Raw genomic sequence first — 17,117 nt, forward strand, 5'->3', positions numbered from 1 at the left:
GCAATAGCTCCAGCCTCCTCAGCCCCAGGGACCTGTGCTGTCATTTCCTTACCCATCTTCACTAAGAGGTGCGAGCACCAGCAGTATTTTTCCACTCCACAGGAAGCACCTTGCAGCCAGTGGCCCAGCAAGAGGCAGAATGCAGCTGTGTACCAGCTGCTGCTTGTGCTTCTTCTTGGTGGCTGAAGACTTTTGAGGCCAGGTTGGCCAGGAGGCCAGGTCTCACCAGCCTCCCAGCACTCCTCAGGCTGGATCACAGCCCCCACCTAGTGGCAACCAAGCTGTGAGGGACACAGCCTCCCTGTCACAGAGCAGAACAGGCTGGACATCAGCAGCTCCCAGACAGGGTGCTGGGGAATGAATGCCACTTGGCTGAACACTGCAAACAGGTCCCTGCAGCCCAGGCTGCATGCCACGTGTGCTGAGGAACAGGAATGAGAACAAAACCCACATCTCCTTTGTACTGCATGCACAGTAACATCAAGAGAGTAATGGACCATGCACTGAATACACATGTCAGGTACGACATTCAGATGCCTGTCCTATGACACTGCACACATCTGCTCTGCACAGATGCAAGAGCAGCTGTGGAGCGGGTTGCAGCTCTTAGAACACCATCACGCAAATCAGTTGTACCTGAGTGACCCAAGACGGCCTGAGTACAGCACAAAAGGCAAGAACAGGGCAGATCTCATCAAACTCAAGCCCCTGGGCTTAGTATAAAGCATGCTGAAGGAACAGAAACAATCTACAAAGCAGCACACACACATAGCAGTATCAACAGTCAAAAAGAAGAATGAGGAGAACGAATGGAAGGAACCACTGGATGTGTGAAAAGCACGATCAAGAACAGACACCAACACTGCAGAGTGTATCTAAGCACTCAGTATCACAGACAAGGGGCTAGCTTAAAAGAATTCAAAGTACCTTATTTTAATTTCTTGACATGGTAAAAGTTTACATACTTTCATCTGGCAAGGAGAGCTCAACAAATTAAAATAAATCAATACAAAGAAACACAAGGGGGAGTGCTGCTCCCAGATAGCAGCTACAACGCAGTTGGTTTGTTACAGAATATTTATTAGCGGGAAGACTAAGAGTTGACTTACTACAAACAACAACAGAAGAGTCTACAGAAAGGGCTGGTGGCCCTCCACACTCTGGGGCAATCCCTAGGAAACCAGCAAGAGACAACATGGCTCTTAGAGGTGGAAGCAGAAAAAAAAATAGTTTAAAAAAAAAAGAAAGTTCATTCCATTTGTCACTGTTGTTACAATGAAGTTAACACAACTATTAAGGCTACTGCACAATAAGAATATAGGGGTGTAACAACGAGACCTGGGAAACAGTGAGGTTCCAGAAATAAATGATTTAACATTCCCTGAATATGGGACTTAAGTAGAAATACTATAAATAAAAAATTTGGAGCCTGCAGCATTATGGGATCACTTCCCACACACAAAAACTGACGCAACACAACCAATCATTTCCAAAGGGGTTTGTAATGGACCATGAAATGTTCCAGCAGCTTAGAGGAGTCAATAGGCACACAAGGGTGCTCTTTTGCAGGGGAAAGAATACAAGGTTTGCAACGGTATCAGGTGGGAATTGGCCATCCTCACCCCAAGCACTACTGTCACAGTTGGCCTGCTGTGCCTGGACAGCAGGAAGCACTGCCAGGAGAAAGCAGGTTGCAGTCTGACCACACATGGAAGCTATCAGGAGTTCAGCATCACACCTCTGGCTCCTCCCTTCTCAGCCTGGGCAAAAGCAGCTCATACTGAGGAGGCACGAAGACTCCTGTGAAGTTGGTTTTAACCAAGAAAGTGGCTCTAGTCAATTTGCAGACTGGAGCAGAAGCCACATGCGCTCACAACCAGCCAGTACAGCAATCAGCCCTAGTGACAAGCACAACCTTCAGCTCTGCATTGACCTGCTCAGAACCAAGGCAGAGACAGATGGGCCACACTCTACTGAGTCAAAAAAGCCACAAAAGGATTACAGGCCTCTCAGTGACACTGCAACATGGCTGTGGCCACCAACCCAGAAGGGGCAGGATCCTCTGTCTTTGCAGATAAGTCAGTGCAGAGCATAGGCAGAGGGGCTCAGCTGCAGCCAGCAGTGAAGAGAGCTGGCTTTCAGCCACTGCACCACCACCCAGGTCTTGTCTTATGATGAAGACTGTCTGCCCCGTTCACAGAGACAACATAGAAGTCTCCAGCCAAGAGATGGGACAAGACAAGGGCCTGATCTCTACTGCAGCTCCTACTCAGGTAGGAAGAAAGGCATGAAGGAATGTTCCTGCCTGGCTGGCGCTCTGCTCTCACTCTGCAGTAGCCTCTAGGGCATCCCAAAGCAGCAAGGCCTTTTTCTTTACCAGATATACTAGAGGGAGGGAGAGCTCCTGAGACCTGAATAAAACCAATCACAAAACTAGGTGAGAATTTCTTTAGATTTTAACTAAGAATGCAATACTATTTCCAGCCAGTTTCCCATCTCGATAGTCATGTAACAAACCAAGGCAATGACGGTCTTTAGTTGACTGAACAGTTCTCAAGTTCAAACGTTGACACTTAATAAAGGGTCTCAGCATTGCTGCTCCGAGGCCTCTTGATCTTCTCAATGTTTTTAAGGATCATGTCATGCAAAGTGACCTGCAAAAAGGGAGAACACAACTCAGAAATGAAGGGGGGATGTCACTTAGCATTCAGGTTTCACAACCACTGACTTGAACAGTTTCACAGCTCATCCTGGTACTACTTTCAACCCTTGCCTGCAATCACGTTTCTGCTTAAAATAAGTGTTTTCTTCTGCGACACTTTAGAGAAGCTAATGTGTGCAATACAAAAAAGAGAAGACATCAGTACAAGGTATAGGAATGGTCTGTACTGCCTGAAGAATCTAGGATTGCAACAGCGCTCCCACAGCAGTGTACTGAATATTTTGCACTCAGCTCCCATGAATACTCAAGTTGGAAACATCCACATCTTTGGGAGATGGTGGGGAGCCAATAAACACTTAGCTCTTGTTAGAGCCAAAGCAGACCAGGGAAGAGATAGGCTTCTTGCCAGGACTGGCTGTAATCATAGGGAAAGAGGAGAGCAGCAGAAGGATCAAAAGGGCTCTTTCTATTACGTGGGGAGCCAGTGAGAGCTCTGTTTTTTCACTTACATATTGATTCCTCAGCTCTGAAATGATCAGGCGCAGACTAATGTACTCCTTCTCATCAATCTCTGTCACTGTGCGCCGGTAGTCCTCCTGCAGGAAACAGATGCATGGCTAAGTGGCCTGAGCTCAGGTGTGCCTCCATGTATCAACTGAAGGTCCTACCTTCTACAAAGGAATCTCCCCTCCTTTCAGTTTCCTCTCCTCTAATGAAGATATTCTGTATATTCTTATATAGCCCCCCCTTTTCCCACAGGGCCCTTAGCTCAAAAAAGACAGTGAAGTAGCCTGAAGAGTCCCAGAAAGCAGTAGCATGTAAACTGTACAGTGCCATTTCCCCATTTACTTACCACATGAGGGTATTTAGCTATTTTGGAAACCAACTTGGCTCTTGTGATATAATATCTGTTAGGAAAATGGAAACTACAAATCAGACAAACAGTACCAAGATTTTTCCAGGCACAATCTGCCCCAGCAAAGCTGGAGGACCTTCCCCAAAAGTTACTTTTCCCAGCAGCACTCCCAGAAAGGGCTCTGTTCCTTCATACCTAGAAATCTGGTCCAGATAGGATGCTGCCTCACTCTCCACAGTTCGAAGTTCAGCAACTGTTTCCTCCTGCAAAGGAAGCCTTTTCATGATACTGAAACTGCCCGTCACCGCTCTAGAAGTACCAGGTCTTAGCAGTTCCATGTCAAGCTCAGATTCTGATTTTAAAACCTAAACCAACTCCACCACTGCAGACACTGGATGCCATCAAATGATTTGGAAGAAACCTAGAGGTCCATGCTCTTGGGGCACAGTTCTCTGCCACAGTAGGGCATACAGCCTGTCAATGGTTTACAGGCTGGTTCAGCCCAGTTCCGTAACTAGCAGGGCAGCAGTACACACAGACCCACATCCTGGGAAAGGGAAAAGGGAAAAAAGGGGAAAAGGGTAGAGAGATGGGCCTTAAAAGAAAACAGCAACAATCTAATGAGAAACAAACTAATTTACTACAGATATCGAAATGCAAGACAACACACTATAATACAAGACCACAACACAGCCAACAATATCCTACCTGAATAGAAACACCAAAGTTGTTTCCATCTTCTATCCTGGGAATTAGAAGCTGCACCCACATCTTGACCTGCAGTAGAAAGATCACTATACAGATCACTGTCAAGATTTTTACAGAGATCTCTCAATTTTTTTCCAAAAGCCCCCTGTGACCCTGACTTCACCATGCAGCTCATGATAAACTCCTACAGGCTCTTCATGCTCACACTCCACTTCTGAGTAGATTATGTTTCTCTTATGGCTGAGAAGCCACACAAGTATAGCAGCTTCTCAAGGGAAGCTCTCCTGATTGCACCCAAGTAGCTCTCAGCAGGTGTTGATTACTATGTAAGAGAGTGAAGAAAGGAGCCTGCAAAACAGACAACATTCTCTCCTTCACGAAGTGTACTACAGAACTCCAAGTGCTCAGAAAAGGAGCGCTGCCCTACACCTACTTCTCACACTTCACAAGTGCAGGATTCATACCACTGTCATTTATAAAATACAGAGGAACCTGCTCCTTTTCTCAGAGAACCTTCACACAAGCAAAGGAGCAAATGTATTCTAAGTGCCCCCATCTGCTCCAGAACTCAGGGCTGTGGCCCACACCCACCGTATTACACTTCTCAATAAGCAGCCTGATCTCTGGTTTCACTTTCTCAATGATGTCCACCAGCTGCTGGTTGCTCTTCAGCATCCCATTGGGCATCACAAATACTTTGGTACCTACAGTGGCAAAGAAGACAAATACATCAGCCCCGTGTGGGAACAGGTACACCAGAAGATCAGACCAAGCGTCCACCTGAGCATTATGTCTCCTACAAAGGCTAGCAGTGGACGCTGAGCCAGGATACAGCTAACCTGTGAGGAGGGGGGAAATTGGGCATGGGACAGCCATGATTGCCACAGAGGAAAGAAGACAGAAAATACAGAGCTTAGATGAGAACTGGAGAGCTCCAGCCTGCTGAGCCTAGGTACAAGGATTTTCCTGACACACGTGTAAGAAATGATTCTGCCTCAGCTTAATCCAAAGCCTGAGGACTTCCTCCAGATGTAAAAAGCTTTTAGAACTGATCCACAGGGAGGCCAGCTGCTCCTGTCAGCAGGCTAAGCCTAAGCAACTACTACTTATGTCGATCAGAGGAATCCAAATCCTGGAAGTTCTAAGAACTGGAACCTGACTCCTGCACAAGAGAATATCTGTAGGTCAGGCTCTGAGGCTGCAGGGACAGGTCTGCGTAAGCAGCAGATGCTGTCAGGACGGGGCAAGCAGGACTGAAGTCAACTCATTCTCTTAAGGCATGGTTCAAGGGGCAGGCAGCAACAAAGAGACTCGGGGACTCTTACCCTGAAAGGTCTCTTCACGGTCTTCCAGCTTCCTCTTTTTCATATTTGGCTAAAATATACAAAATGTTTTACTCACAAACTAGTCGCAAGCTATAAAACTATTGCAGAGGAAGTAAGGATAACATCAGAGCCTCTGCTACCCTCCTGGTTTCTAACCATCCATCTTTAAAAACAAAGGACCACTGCGAAGGACAGCATTACCCTCCAGCAGACTTCCCAAGATCGGGAGACCAATTCCTGAAAGCCTTTGGGAGGCTGTTGTTAACTAAGAATATCCTAATCTAACACAGAACAGGCCATGCAGTTTTAATTATCAGAAGCAGAAAGCTCAGCCAAGAGAGTAAACTTACCCCATCCAGTCCATCATGGCTGTTTGTGAGAAGAATTGGGTCAGGCACTGGGAGGTTCATGTCTGAATGGATCTGAGTGAGATCATGAATATTCAGGATGGGCTCCTGGAAAATAATGCATACATGTTATTCAATTATGAAATAACGACTTCTGTCACAGCAAGCACAATAAGGCGACAAAAGTTTTACATCTCCTCATTCAACCACAAAAGAAGAAAAAAAGAATACAAAAAAAATCCAGCAATAATAGGACTGGAGCAAGGCCGCCCTCTGCCCAAGCGCAGAGTACCAGATCTAGATTATTATCAAAGCTATTGTCTGTCTGCAGTGCTGGGCACGCTGGAGTCCCATAGCACCGTGAAGGACAGCCCAAAGCTACTGAATACGTAAGAATAGTAAGTGTGTAGGTGACATGAAGAAAACAGAAAAAGGAATCACTCCCTCTAGAGCTAGCAGCAGTTCAGTACATTCATGCAACAAAGCCATTGCTTCACTTCTCTGCGTTACGGTGACATACACAAAATAAATGCATAGGAAGGATCTGATCCAGTCACATCGTTTTCCAGCACACAACCTGAAAATCAAAGACAGAAGACAACACGTATCTTACTTTCAGGAACCCATCAAGTTCTAACAGCTTCTTTGGGAAAAAGTTTGCCACCAGATCTTCAGCCTGATAAGAGGGAAAAAGAGACCATGAAGTGAAACAATGCCATGAATAAATCATGAGCAAACAAGAACACCTGGAAAACTGACTGTCCAAAGCCAGGAAACAGCAGGGCACAAAAGTTCTGCCTTCCGACAGAGGGGAAAATGATGTGGAGTGAGCTGCAGGGCTGCATAACCTCATCTCAGTGACTAAGGAGAGCAGCAAACACTTCTGATATTACAGAAGATGCTAAAACTGCAGCGAGCTGTCACAAAACGTGCCGAGCTACCTCTTTCCTGTCAGAGGATACGCACCTCGCTCGTGATCCGCTCTCTGAAGGAGTCAACCTGCAGAAGAAACAAAGCAACAGTTCAGAAACTCCCTAAAGAAACTCCCCGGCTCGATACCAGCCGGGCGCCGTGCCCCGCCTGGAGTCTGCCCCGGGTCCAAACCCCGGACACCTCCTTGTCCCGGTGAGAGCGTGCCGAGGGCCGGGAGACCCAGGATGGATGAGAAGCAGCCAAACGCGCCCAGCGCCTCCCTCGCTTGCACGAGCGGAAACAGCGCGGGTGCGGCCCGGCCGGGGCCCGGCGTGCAGCTCCAACCGGACAGCGGCGGAGGAGGATCCCCGGGGCGGAGCGGGACGGGCCGCGTCAGGGAGGCGCGGAGGAACGGCCAAACGGCCCCCATAGAGGCGCCGGGCCCGCCCCGAGGCCCCGGCAGACTCCGCGGGGCGGGCCGGCAGCAACGGCGAGCCGTTAAGCGGCCGAGAGCAGCGGGCGCACCTTGAGCTTCACCTCCGGGTCCACCTTGAGCAGCGAGGCCATGCCGCCAGCTGCGAATGCGGGTCTCGCCGTGCCACGGGCCGCGCCTGCCGCCCACCGCAGCACCGCACCGGCTCCGCCGCCGCCGGAAGTGAGGTCACGCAGCGCGCCCGCCAATAGCAGCTCGCTCGCTCCCCGCCTGACCGCGCCGCCGGGTCCTGGCAGCTCACAGGAAGGAAATAGACGGGAACGCGGAAAGGAAAATGGCCGCACTGGGGCTTGTCCACCCCTGCCAGGACCGTGCCGGGCCGCGCGTCACGTCCGGAGAAGGCGATGGCGGCGGAGCGGGGCTGAGCGGAGCGGAGCGGCATGGAGGGAGGGCGCGCGCCCGCCTGCACTACGCAGGTCAGCTTCGTGTGCCAGCGCTGCAGCCAGCCGCTGAAGCTCGATACCTCCTTCAAGATCCTGGACCGACTCACCATCCAGGAGCTCACCGGTACCCGGCACGGAGCGGGGGGGGGGGGGCGGCGGGCCGGGCCGGCTGGGCGGCGCCGGGCGCTGAACGCTTTTCTCCCGTAGCGCCGCTGCTGAGCGCCGCACCCGCCCGGCCCGGGGATGCGCAGGAGGAAACCGCCCTGAGCGAGGTACGGGGGGGGAGGCGGAGGGACGCGGCCGCAGCGCGGAGCCCGGTAACGGCCGCGCCTTTCCCTGCAGGACGCCTTCGCGGAGGGTCGGCAGGACGGCGTCTCCAGGAGGTTCATCCCACCAGCCAGGTACGCGGCCGGGGCTGAGCGCGGGCGCACCGCGCACTGTCCGCCTTGCGCTGGGGCAGGAGAGGTCCTGTGTGCCTCGGATTGCACAGAGCCGGTTCCACGGGCTCTGAAATGCACTAGGAGCGGCCTTTAAAGCCCCATAAGTATATTGAGGACACTTAATTAGTTGTGCTTTAACGCAAAACAGCCTTGGTAGAGTTCCTTTAACTGCCGTTACTCCGGTGTGTTGTCTGTGTTCTTCCTTCTGAGAACGGCCCTAGATCTAAGCCTCGTGCACAGCCTGGTTCCCCTCAGCCCTCTGCATTCAATTCTCGGTACAATTCTTTCCAAGAATGATGTCGACAGAAAGTGCCAACAGCTTCACGCTGATTGGAGAGGCATCGGATGGAGGCACGATGGAGAACCTCAGCAGAAGACTGAAGGCAAGTTTGTACGCGGGCTGGTAAACTCAGGTACTTTAGACTTGGTGACCTTGGAGGTTTTGTTCAACCTAAATGACTCCATGACTATAGCATTAGTCTTTCTAGACGCTGAGCAGCGTTGAAGTGCAAACTTTGTCATGGCACTGGCCTTCAGGTATTTTGGGTGAACAGTTAAGTGAGCATAGCTGGCTTATTTTTAATCGAGATTTAAGATACTTTGTCAAATGAAGAGGCACAAGCCCGTCTGTTGGGAAGCAGCTGGCAGCTGCCTGCGGCTTTGCTTGAGCTAACGGTGGACTTCTCCTCCAGGTTACCGGTGATCTCTTTGATATCATGTCTGGGCAGACAGATGTGGATCACCCCCTGTGCGAGGAGTGCACAGATACTCTGCTAGACCAGCTGGACACACAGCTTAACATCACAGAGAATGAATGCCAGAACTACAAGTGAGTAATCTGGAGATCGTCAGGAAATTAGTTGATTTAGCTGGGAAGTGAGGGAAGGAACAGACTTATCTTGCTTTCTGTAGTCAGTAATGGAAGCTCCAGTTTTTAGCACTTGGTTTGAGTGAGATGAAGCACTTACTTCTGAGGATGCTGCGATACACAGCTTCTCAAACTGAAGTCTGTGACCTCACTGGGGTGACAGATACCACCTGCCCAAGGTTCCTGTGTGGCAGCACTCTGTGAGATCCACATACTTTGCAGTTATTCACAGGCCGTAGCAGGTCCTCCATCACCACCTCGTTCCACTGCACTGCTGTGTCTGCGCTCCTGACTCATGGTGCAAGATCAAAGTAGTGGTTAATGAGAGATACACCTAATGTACTTTAAGACCGGAGTTCACGTTTATACTTCTGCTCGTGTGTAGGGCCTGCCACAGAACCACAAGCTGTTGGCAGAGGGCCTTGTCAGGATCTCCACTGATAATCATCTAACTGTCCTACCAGGAGATGTCTGGAGATACTGGAAAAAATGAACGAGGATGATAAGGAGAAACTGCAAACAGAACTGAAAGAACTTGCACTGGAAGAAGAGCAACTGATTCAGGAGCTAGAAGACGTTGAAAAGAACCGCAAGGTTGTGGCTGAAGACTATGAGAGAGTCAGGGCAGAGGCAGAGCGACTGGAGCAGGAAGAAGCTCAGTGAGTGAACCGCAACTGCAGTTGCTGGCAGATAAAGGAAATGATAAAGTGCACGAACCTATAACTAATGCCCAAATGCACACGGCTTGTTCTTTGCAAAACTGAAGCTGGACAAGCCAAAAAAATTCTAGTATATCATGTGAGCACTTAGATCATTTCCTGTAAGAGCCTTGTACCTAGCGCTTCTTGTCTTGATTTTATTTAAGGTATCAGAAAGAATACTGTGAATTTAAGAGACAACAACTGGAGCTAGACGATGAACTGAAAAGTGTGGAGAACCAAATGCGTTATGCTCAGATGCAACTGGATAAACTAAAGAAAACTAATGTGTTCAATGCAACTTTCCACATCTGGTAACGTAGACGCTGGCATATTGCTTCAGATTGCTAAGATTCTGCAATACAGAACCATTTAAATAAACACTGCATTTGACAGAAGAGGCGCTAGTCAAGTTGTAGTACAGAAAATGGGCCCACCTACCTGAGTGGCATCTCAAAGGTTTGCTGCAGTTTGCAGATAAGTGTGAGGAGCCTGCAAAATGGCTCTTTGCTAAGCATGTTAACCAGCTGGCAGCTATTGTGCCAGCCAAATTTCTGTCAGGCTTCAAAGAGCATGCAGCTCAACTGCTTTTGTTTTCCCAAAAGAACTCCTTCATAGAAAGCAAAACATTGTTGGTGTTTACATATACTTTTAAACCAGGGTCCATAAACCCCCATTCTGCATGACTGGTAGCGTGCATTCTGTAGCTGTTTGTAGGTGGCCCTTGTTTGGTTAGCATGCTAAAGGCTGTTCCTGCCCCAGTGCGTTTATTTATAATTCCTCTTATCGCAGGCACAGTGGTCAGTTTGGCACAATAAATAACTTCAGACTTGGCCGTCTCCCCAGTGTTCCTGTAGAATGGAATGAGATCAATGCAGCCTGGGGGCAGACTGTGCTGTTACTGCATGCCCTTGCTAACAAAATGGGCCTGAAGTTTCAAAGGTACATGCAATATAATACATGTTTCACTTACGACCTGGATAAAGACTTTTAGATTCACCTGCCCATGAGCTGTATGTCCTTTCAGATACCGCCTTGTACCGTATGGCAACCACTCATATTTAGAGTCCCTCACGGACAAATCGAAGGTAAGGAATCCAGCACAAGTTGCAGAAAATAGACCTTAAACATCTCAGATCCCTGCTCATACTGAAGGACACAGAAGACTTAATCTGCTCTTGAGAGTATAGCTCTCTGAATTTATGGTATAGAACTGGCTGTCCTGGTTTCAACACATAGCATCTCACTCCATATGCTATCAAGCCACTGACTCTGCCATTCAGGGGCATTAAAAAAGGCAGGACTCCTGCATTGCACAGAGCAGCTGGTCAGAGGAAGTTAATGTGATTTGGGAAGGTTCTTGTTGATAAGGAACCCAGATCTTCTCTTGATAATCACTAACATTCACATAGCACACTTAGCACAAAACAAATCACACCTGTTACATGCAACAAAGTACTGTTAAGCATCCTAAACCTAAGCCTCACATAGACTAAAGATCTGTCACGACAACATCTAAAGTGGAGCACTTAAAGTGCCTGAATTTTTTCTTTCCCCCAGGAGCTACCCTTGTACTGTTCGGGAGGCCTGAGGTTCTTCTGGGACAATAAATTTGATCATGCGATGGTGGCTTTCTTGGACTGTGTGCAGCAGTTTAAAGAGGAAGTGGAAAAGGGTGAAACTCGGTTTTGTTTGCCTTATAGGTAAGTGTTGCTGCATAGTGTCCCACTCAGCACTGTTAGCTGACCTCTGGCCCTGTCTACAGCACTGCTTGCTTTGCAGTCCTGTCTTTTGGAGATCATCCAGTGTTCTTTGTAGTATGCAGGATTATCACCTTCGCTTTAAGGCTGAGATTTAAAGCTAGCTCCTCAGGTGAGGAAATCTGAGGCCTGCTACATTTCTTTTAAAAACAAACTTACGTACTAAGAATATGAGTATCAGATTTAAAGTTCAGTACTTAACATCACACTGAAATGAAATGCTTGCTCTAGTAACTTCTTAATTTTTGTGTGTGATACAGGATGGACGTGGAGAAAGGAAAGATTGAAGATACAGGTGGCAGTGGTGGTTCTTACTCTATTAAAACACAATTTAACTCTGAGGAGCAATGGACAAAAGCACTAAAATTCATGTTAACTAACCTGAAGTGGGGTCTTGCCTGGGTCTCATCCCAATTCTATAACAAGTAACCATGTCAAGAACTTGTGCTGGCAGCTGTAGAGCACCTGCATTTTATTGGGGAAACTCAAATTAAGAAGTCTCTGAATACTATCCAGTACAAAATGTTTACAATACCAAAAATCCACAAGACACTTTATTTAAAAAATACAAAAAACAAACATTATTACAAGTAGTATGTAGAAAAGCAATATGTAAAGTTATATAATTGAGCTGAACTGAATTTAAAGAGATCGGCTACTGAATAGACATTGAACTGGTATTTGGGGTGTTTACGGATGTGTATACGAGTTACTGTCAAACTTCAGAATGCCAGCAAGTTTGATACTACTGTTACAGCTTAACAAAACATAGGGGTTAGAAAAGTGAAATGTTTCTAAGGGGGAACAATGTAGAAAAACGCATGGAAGGTCTGTTTGGTCACTGAAGAAGAACTACAGCTTAAAATAAAATATTTTCTAAGTCATACTGACATTTCTTTTAGCCATTGAACTTTAGAAGGGTTTGAAACTGTGTAAAATACTGTTAGCTACGATGATATCACCTGTTTGTAATACCTGCTGTAGCCTGTTATTGCACAGAGGTGCACTGAGTAACACCAGTAATAAAACACACCGTTCTACCCTGAGAGTGCTCTCATGTAGCACACGCTAGTCACAACACGAGCATCCCTTAGCACTTACACAGCTCTGCTGAACAGGCACCTGCTGCCATGACAACTGCATGCAGCTTTCAAAATAGGTGAGAGTGTTTCTTTCTGCAACACTGCTCAGCTAGCTGCCTTGCTAAAGGCAAGAGCAAACAAGCCTCTGACCACTGACAAAGAGGGAGCACAGTGACAAGCGGCCTGGCTGCAGCAAGCTGTCTGAAACAATTAGTTTTTAAACAAGCAGCAAAGAGAAAGTACAGTCCAGTCTGTAATAACTGGGGTTGTGAACTTGTAGCAATACAGATTACCGAGCTGAATAGCATTCATGTTCGTGCTTTTTCAAATCAAGACTCCTTACAGTTTTCAAACAAAACATATTCAGTATGTTAAATGTAGCTCTTACAATAAAGCTTTTGGAACGGAAAAAGGTATCGCTAAGCACTGCTTTGTTCCTGTGTACCTCTCTTCACGCCGCTGGTGCATAGCCTGGAAGAATGAGCTTTTCTAATTTAAACATAACATATTAAATATTACAGAACACACGTGATATTTGGAACCAAAAGAAAATCAATTTGGGTGCCCTGTGTAGTATCACGGGAGGTGAAATACTATCAAAAGAATAACTGTTTGCTACTAACAAGCCAATAGATCCAGAGGATAGCTCTATTTAAAAGGCATAATTCTATTCTCTAGAATTTCTCTTCTACCTCCTGTGGTGCTGTTTTGGAGTGGTACCGCCAATGATGTGTTTCAGTACTGCATACGAGAATTCTGAGATACTTTGTGAAGTGATGCCAGTTATGCAGTTTAAATGCTCCACAACCTTAGGGGGGGAAAAATAAATTAAAAAAATACTTGTTTACAGTGCCCAAAATACATTAATTTACAGAGCTACTTCTCAGCCCTACCCCAAATCCAGGAAGAAGAATAATGCTCCATAAACTCCATAAATCTACTTTCAGCAATGCTCTGCTTTTTATTCAGCAGCAGCCTGGGCAGAAAATTGTTCAGTTGTCAGTGAAACTGACTCACTGAGTTTGAGCTGTGCAAAAGCTGAGGCAGGAGGATAAGCTGATGGTAACACAGCACATGTCTTCCTGCTGAACTGACTTTGTGCTGTCAGACCCATCTTATAAAAGCATGCACACTTCCAGCTAATAAACCAAAGGATGTCACTTTCATCTCACTCCTGGTAGCCTACCAGCCTCTGGCTGTGCTTAAACGTATAAATAACCTTCACTTTCTTCCCCACACATAAAGCTAATTTGTTTGGAAATGACCGTACCTTCTTCCAGTGCTCAGGGTTTAGGATGAAAGCACTCGTGCTGATGATTCCAACCGCCAAGAGCATTAAATCTTCCTTTACCATCAAGAACTTTGCTCTGCACAAGTAAAAACATCTAATGGTGTAAAACGATGCTAGTTTGAGAACAACTGTAATCTTTGTACAGCCTACAGACACTTTAGCTTGTATAGTCACTCAGTCCAAATAAAGCTTGATACTTTTAATGTTAATTAACAGTACCAAAGCTGGATATTTAAGATGAAGTTAAGCACTTCCCTAGCTCGCCTCTAAAGCAAATGTAGTGAAACACATTGCTTTGAACTGGTATATTATGCTTCATTGACAATGTTGAAAGCCCCCCAAATTAAGATATTTAAAAACAATGTCCAAAAAAACAGTATAATGAGAATAACAGTAATATGCTTTTGTAAGGTTTTAATTAAGCCACTTACATCTGCAGTTCACTTGGTGTCAGATTCTCAATGGCAATATTCAGTAACGTGTCATAGATGGTATCTCTTTTAAGATAGAAGAAGTCCAGTAGTTGTACACACATCTGATGCAGTGGTTTTGCAGGAAGTAAGCAGCCATTATGTCCTGATGTAGAGATCATACACAATTACCCAAACATTTGGGATCAAGAAATCCAACTAGAAAGAAGCATTAGTTACTGTGAGTGAAGAATGCAGATATTTTGTGACAACTGCCCCTTGTTTCTGAATGCCACGAGGCCCTCTCAGTCTCAATGTCATTACACTCCTGAAATTCAAAACAGCCTTTTATTGAATGGGACAGGACTGGCTGTCAGACAACACCCTGCAGATTCCACTGTGGACAAGTCCTCATCTGAAAGGTCAACTCTGAGAAGTTTCACATGCCTTCATAGTATGAAAAGATACATAACATGGGACATGTTGTTTCAGATAGCTATACTGCAGGAGCTGTTACTCTTAAAATCCCTCACCATTCTCTCTTAATAATGCTCTTACCTAGAACCTCTAGAAGTAATTCAATGTAAGCCAGCGGAGTCGACACATTGATCTGGAACTGCAGAGTTTCTAAAACAGCAAGCTCTGACTCAAGCAACTCTTGTTTAGTGTATGAGTATTTTAAGGACTGCAGAAATTTTAAAGCTGTGTCACTGTTAACTGCCTAAGAGGGGAAAAAAGGAAACAGAATAGGGTACCTGTTAAGAACACACTACAGTGTTCTTATTGCTTCACTCCTCCCATTACATTTAAGCACAAACCATTGTGGTGTTGATACTGCATGCTCCCACAGCTGTCTAACATGCCATTTAAGCTGGCATGAGAAATTTTCCCTTAGGTTCTCTATACCCACACATAGTCCCCAGACAAGCGCTCTGTAGCTCTGTGTTCGGACAGCCACAGGATGGGATTTCCAGCTGTCTGTGCTTTCTTCCTGACCTGTACTGACAACATTTCCTGACACATTTTTACAAGATGAGTTACAATTAATCTGCCTTAATTGCAAGAGACTTAAGGACTCAGAAAATGTATTGCTTAGGGAGGTTATATACTTTTCTACAGTACTGAAAATATAAAAGAAAAAGGCTCATATAGCTTACATTATAGTGTAAGGAAAGTTTGCTCGCAAGCTGAATGCACGACACCAGTCGTAGGACAAATGTGTCATAGATCTGTTCTTGCAGAGAGTTCTGGCTTCTGCCTTGTTCATCACTTGTGATATTCTGTTGGGGGGACGTATAAATTTGTTCTATTTGCTTGATCATAAACCTACAAAAAACAGTTCCTCTAAGGAAAAAAGAAGACAAACAGTTCTGTGCATACAGAATATGTGTATAGCTATGGACCTGAATTGATCATTCAAAAGAGAAGGCTTCAGATACAAATATATATATGTACATACACACATACATATAGTTTGAATGACTGGCAGCGTGTGCATGGTGTCAGTCACATTAGAGACAAGAAGAACTCAGTATGTTATTACCTTTCAAGTAGCTCCACTGCTTGATACTTTGCTGGTTGGTCCAGATGCCATTTTTCAGACAGAAGGAATATAAATTCTGGAAGAAAAGACAGAACAACCCAAAAACACCGAACTGCATCTAACTCCAGCCAGTGGCCATAGAGCGGCTCACTGATGTAGGAGCAAATGGGGACTGTGCGGGACCTCACCCACAGTGCGTGCCTCCCGGAAGCAGCCCGCGGGGTCAGGCAACACGCTGAGGTGCCGCTCGTTCTCCATGGCCAGGTGGATCAGCGTGTCCTCGATGATCTCAGGGGCAACATCACCGAACAGCGGGTCCGGGCTGCAGAACCTGGATGCTGCCGGCACCCGGGACACCATTGAGCACTTCACGTCTGGAACAGGGCGGGCCGCTACCGGCAGTAACTTCACAACTACCAACGCCAAAAGACTCAAACCAGCGGGCAGGGGCTGCACTTACGGACCGGGGAGACCCACCCCTTCCTCCGCACAGAGACACGGGGCCGCGCAGCCGCAACCCGACGGGCAGAGCGCGTCCGTCCCGGCGCCACGTGCGGCTCCCACCTGCGGGAACGTCCCCACAGACCCTCCCACGGCTCCCCGCGTTCCGGCGCCAGCCAATCACTCGACGCCCCTCCTCAGGCCGCTGCCGTCCCGCGCTCCTTTCCGATTGGCCCGCTTTCCGGACGGATGTGGCGTCACCGCGCAGCCGGATGTAACGGTAAGAAAGATGGCGGCGCCGAGGGAGCCGGTCGGGGAGGCGGCGTTTGCGCGGCGCATCGACCCGGAGCGGGAGCCGGGGCTGAGCCCCGAGCAGCGCCGCTTCATGGCGCAGGCGGAACTCGTCCAGAGACAGCGCGCCTGGCAGCGACAGCTCCGCAGCCGCAACGTGTTGCTGGCGCTCGGCATCGGCGCGGTCACCGCGGGCATCTGTATCCTGCAGGCGGGGGGGCGGGCCGCGTGGGCCGCGGGGCGCCGCTGTGTTCCTTAACCGGCCCGCAGACGGGTTCACCTTCCGCTCCGTGTCCCAGGAGCCGCTGCTGGACGAGCTGGAGCGGGAGGCGGAGGCGGCGCGGGAACGGGCCGAGGAGCGGCGGAGGAGCGCAGCCAGCTGAGAGCGGCCACGGCCGCCAGGAGCCCGCGGGGCGGCCGAGAACCGCGCGGGGCCGCGTGGCGCTGCGGCTCGTGGCGGTGCCGGGGCTCCCTGCAGGCAGAGACGCTCCGCCCGGGGTCGCTCGCAGCGCGGTCCGGGCTGGGACGTGCGCTCAGCGGGGTCGGGACCTGCCGCCCTTCCACAATAAACGTGTCTAGAGCCCGAGTCGGTGCGTGCTGCTGCATC

General features: G+C 48.0%; 4 protein-coding genes across 6 annotated transcripts; 2 read left to right on the plus strand and 2 right to left on the minus strand.

Annotated features, from left to right (window-relative positions):
• Positions 1-905: 905 nt before the first annotated feature.
• On the minus strand, positions 906-7,524 carry PSME3 (proteasome activator subunit 3). The gene is made up of 11 exons (XM_072356392.1): positions 7,336-7,524; positions 6,865-6,897; positions 6,512-6,574; positions 5,902-6,006; positions 5,552-5,600; positions 4,818-4,930; positions 4,227-4,295; positions 3,714-3,781; positions 3,516-3,570; positions 3,172-3,258; positions 906-2,654 (listed from the first exon to the last, which is right to left on the minus strand). Exons 1-11 carry the CDS (start codon positions 7,375-7,377, stop codon positions 2,574-2,576), a joined length of 765 nt encoding a protein of 254 aa, XP_072212493.1. The 5' UTR covers positions 7,378-7,524; the 3' UTR covers positions 906-2,573.
• Positions 7,525-7,607: 83 nt separating this feature from the next.
• On the plus strand, positions 7,608-12,342 carry BECN1 (beclin 1). 2 transcript variants are annotated; one of them, XM_072356388.1, is made up of 11 exons: positions 7,608-7,810; positions 7,894-7,958; positions 8,029-8,087; positions 8,419-8,509; positions 8,819-8,955; positions 9,459-9,653; positions 9,860-10,006; positions 10,485-10,634; positions 10,720-10,780; positions 11,253-11,395; positions 11,713-12,342. In XM_072356388.1, exons 1-11 carry the CDS (start codon positions 7,684-7,686, stop codon positions 11,879-11,881), a joined length of 1,344 nt encoding a protein of 447 aa, XP_072212489.1. In that variant the 5' UTR covers positions 7,608-7,683; the 3' UTR covers positions 11,882-12,342. The 2 variants fall into 2 exon arrangements, with proteins under 2 accessions (XP_072212489.1, XP_072212490.1); XM_072356389.1 differs by having other exon boundaries at positions 7,620-7,810; positions 8,348-8,509.
• Positions 12,343-13,074: 732 nt separating this feature from the next.
• On the minus strand, positions 13,075-16,351 carry CNTD1 (cyclin N-terminal domain containing 1). Of its 2 annotated transcripts, XM_072356390.1 has the most exons (8): positions 16,256-16,351; positions 15,967-16,170; positions 15,779-15,890; positions 15,393-15,561; positions 14,794-14,956; positions 14,257-14,401; positions 13,805-13,901; positions 13,075-13,342 (listed from the first exon to the last, which is right to left on the minus strand). In XM_072356390.1, the coding sequence occupies exons 2-8, from the start codon at positions 16,136-16,138 to the stop codon at positions 13,223-13,225; spliced, it is 978 nt and encodes a 325-aa protein (XP_072212491.1). In that variant the 5' UTR covers positions 16,139-16,170; positions 16,256-16,351; the 3' UTR covers positions 13,075-13,222. The 2 variants fall into 2 exon arrangements, with proteins under 2 accessions (XP_072212491.1, XP_072212492.1); XM_072356391.1 differs by having other exon boundaries at positions 15,779-15,854; positions 15,967-16,270.
• Positions 16,352-16,486: 135 nt separating this feature from the next.
• On the plus strand, positions 16,487-17,096 carry COA3 (cytochrome c oxidase assembly factor 3). The gene is made up of 2 exons (XM_072356546.1): positions 16,487-16,710; positions 16,781-17,096. Exons 1-2 carry the CDS (start codon positions 16,509-16,511, stop codon positions 16,891-16,893), a joined length of 315 nt encoding a protein of 104 aa, XP_072212647.1. The 5' UTR covers positions 16,487-16,508; the 3' UTR covers positions 16,894-17,096.
• Positions 17,097-17,117: the final 21 nt, after the last annotated feature.

The sequence above is a fragment of the Excalfactoria chinensis genome, chromosome 24 (genome assembly GCF_039878825.1).
Source record: "Excalfactoria chinensis isolate bCotChi1 chromosome 24, bCotChi1.hap2, whole genome shotgun sequence".
In the NCBI taxonomy this organism is placed as follows: domain Eukaryota; kingdom Metazoa; phylum Chordata; class Aves; order Galliformes; family Phasianidae; genus Excalfactoria; species Excalfactoria chinensis.

Bases quoted from the DNA above. Each gene is read 5' to 3' on its own strand.
- BECN1 (XM_072356388.1), top strand. From the start codon at position 7,684: ATGGAGGGAGGGCGCGCGCCCGCCTGCACTACGCAGGTCAGCTTCGTG. The intron at 8,088-8,418 runs GTACGCGGCCGG...ATTCTTTCCAAG, and splicing joins AGGTTCATCCCACCAGCCAG to AATGATGTCGACAGAAAGTG. The intron at 8,956-9,458 runs GTGAGTAATCTG...CTGTCCTACCAG, and splicing joins AATGAATGCCAGAACTACAA to GAGATGTCTGGAGATACTGG.
- COA3 (XM_072356546.1), top strand. From the start codon at position 16,509: ATGGCGGCGCCGAGGGAGCCGGTCGGGGAGGCGGCGTTTGCGCGGCGC. The intron at 16,711-16,780 runs GTATCCTGCAGG...ACCGGCCCGCAG, and splicing joins CGCGGTCACCGCGGGCATCT to ACGGGTTCACCTTCCGCTCC.
- CNTD1 (XM_072356390.1), bottom strand. From the start codon at position 16,138: ATGGTGTCCCGGGTGCCGGCAGCATCCAGGTTCTGCAGCCCGGACCCG. The intron at 14,402-14,793 runs GTAAGAGCATTA...TCTCTACATCAG, and splicing joins ATTACTTCTAGAGGTTCTAG to GACATAATGGCTGCTTACTT. The intron at 13,343-13,804 runs GTACGGTCATTT...TCCCCCCCTAAG, and splicing joins ACCCTGAGCACTGGAAGAAG to GTTGTGGAGCATTTAAACTG.
- PSME3 (XM_072356392.1), bottom strand. From the start codon at position 7,377: ATGGCCTCGCTGCTCAAGGTGGACCCGGAGGTGAAGCTCAAG. The intron at 6,007-6,511 runs GTAAGATACGTG...ATTATTTTCCAG, and splicing joins AACTTGATGGGTTCCTGAAA to GAGCCCATCCTGAATATTCA. The intron at 4,931-5,551 runs GTAAGAGTCCCC...TTGCCACTGTAG, and splicing joins CCGTGAAGAGACCTTTCAGG to GTACCAAAGTATTTGTGATG.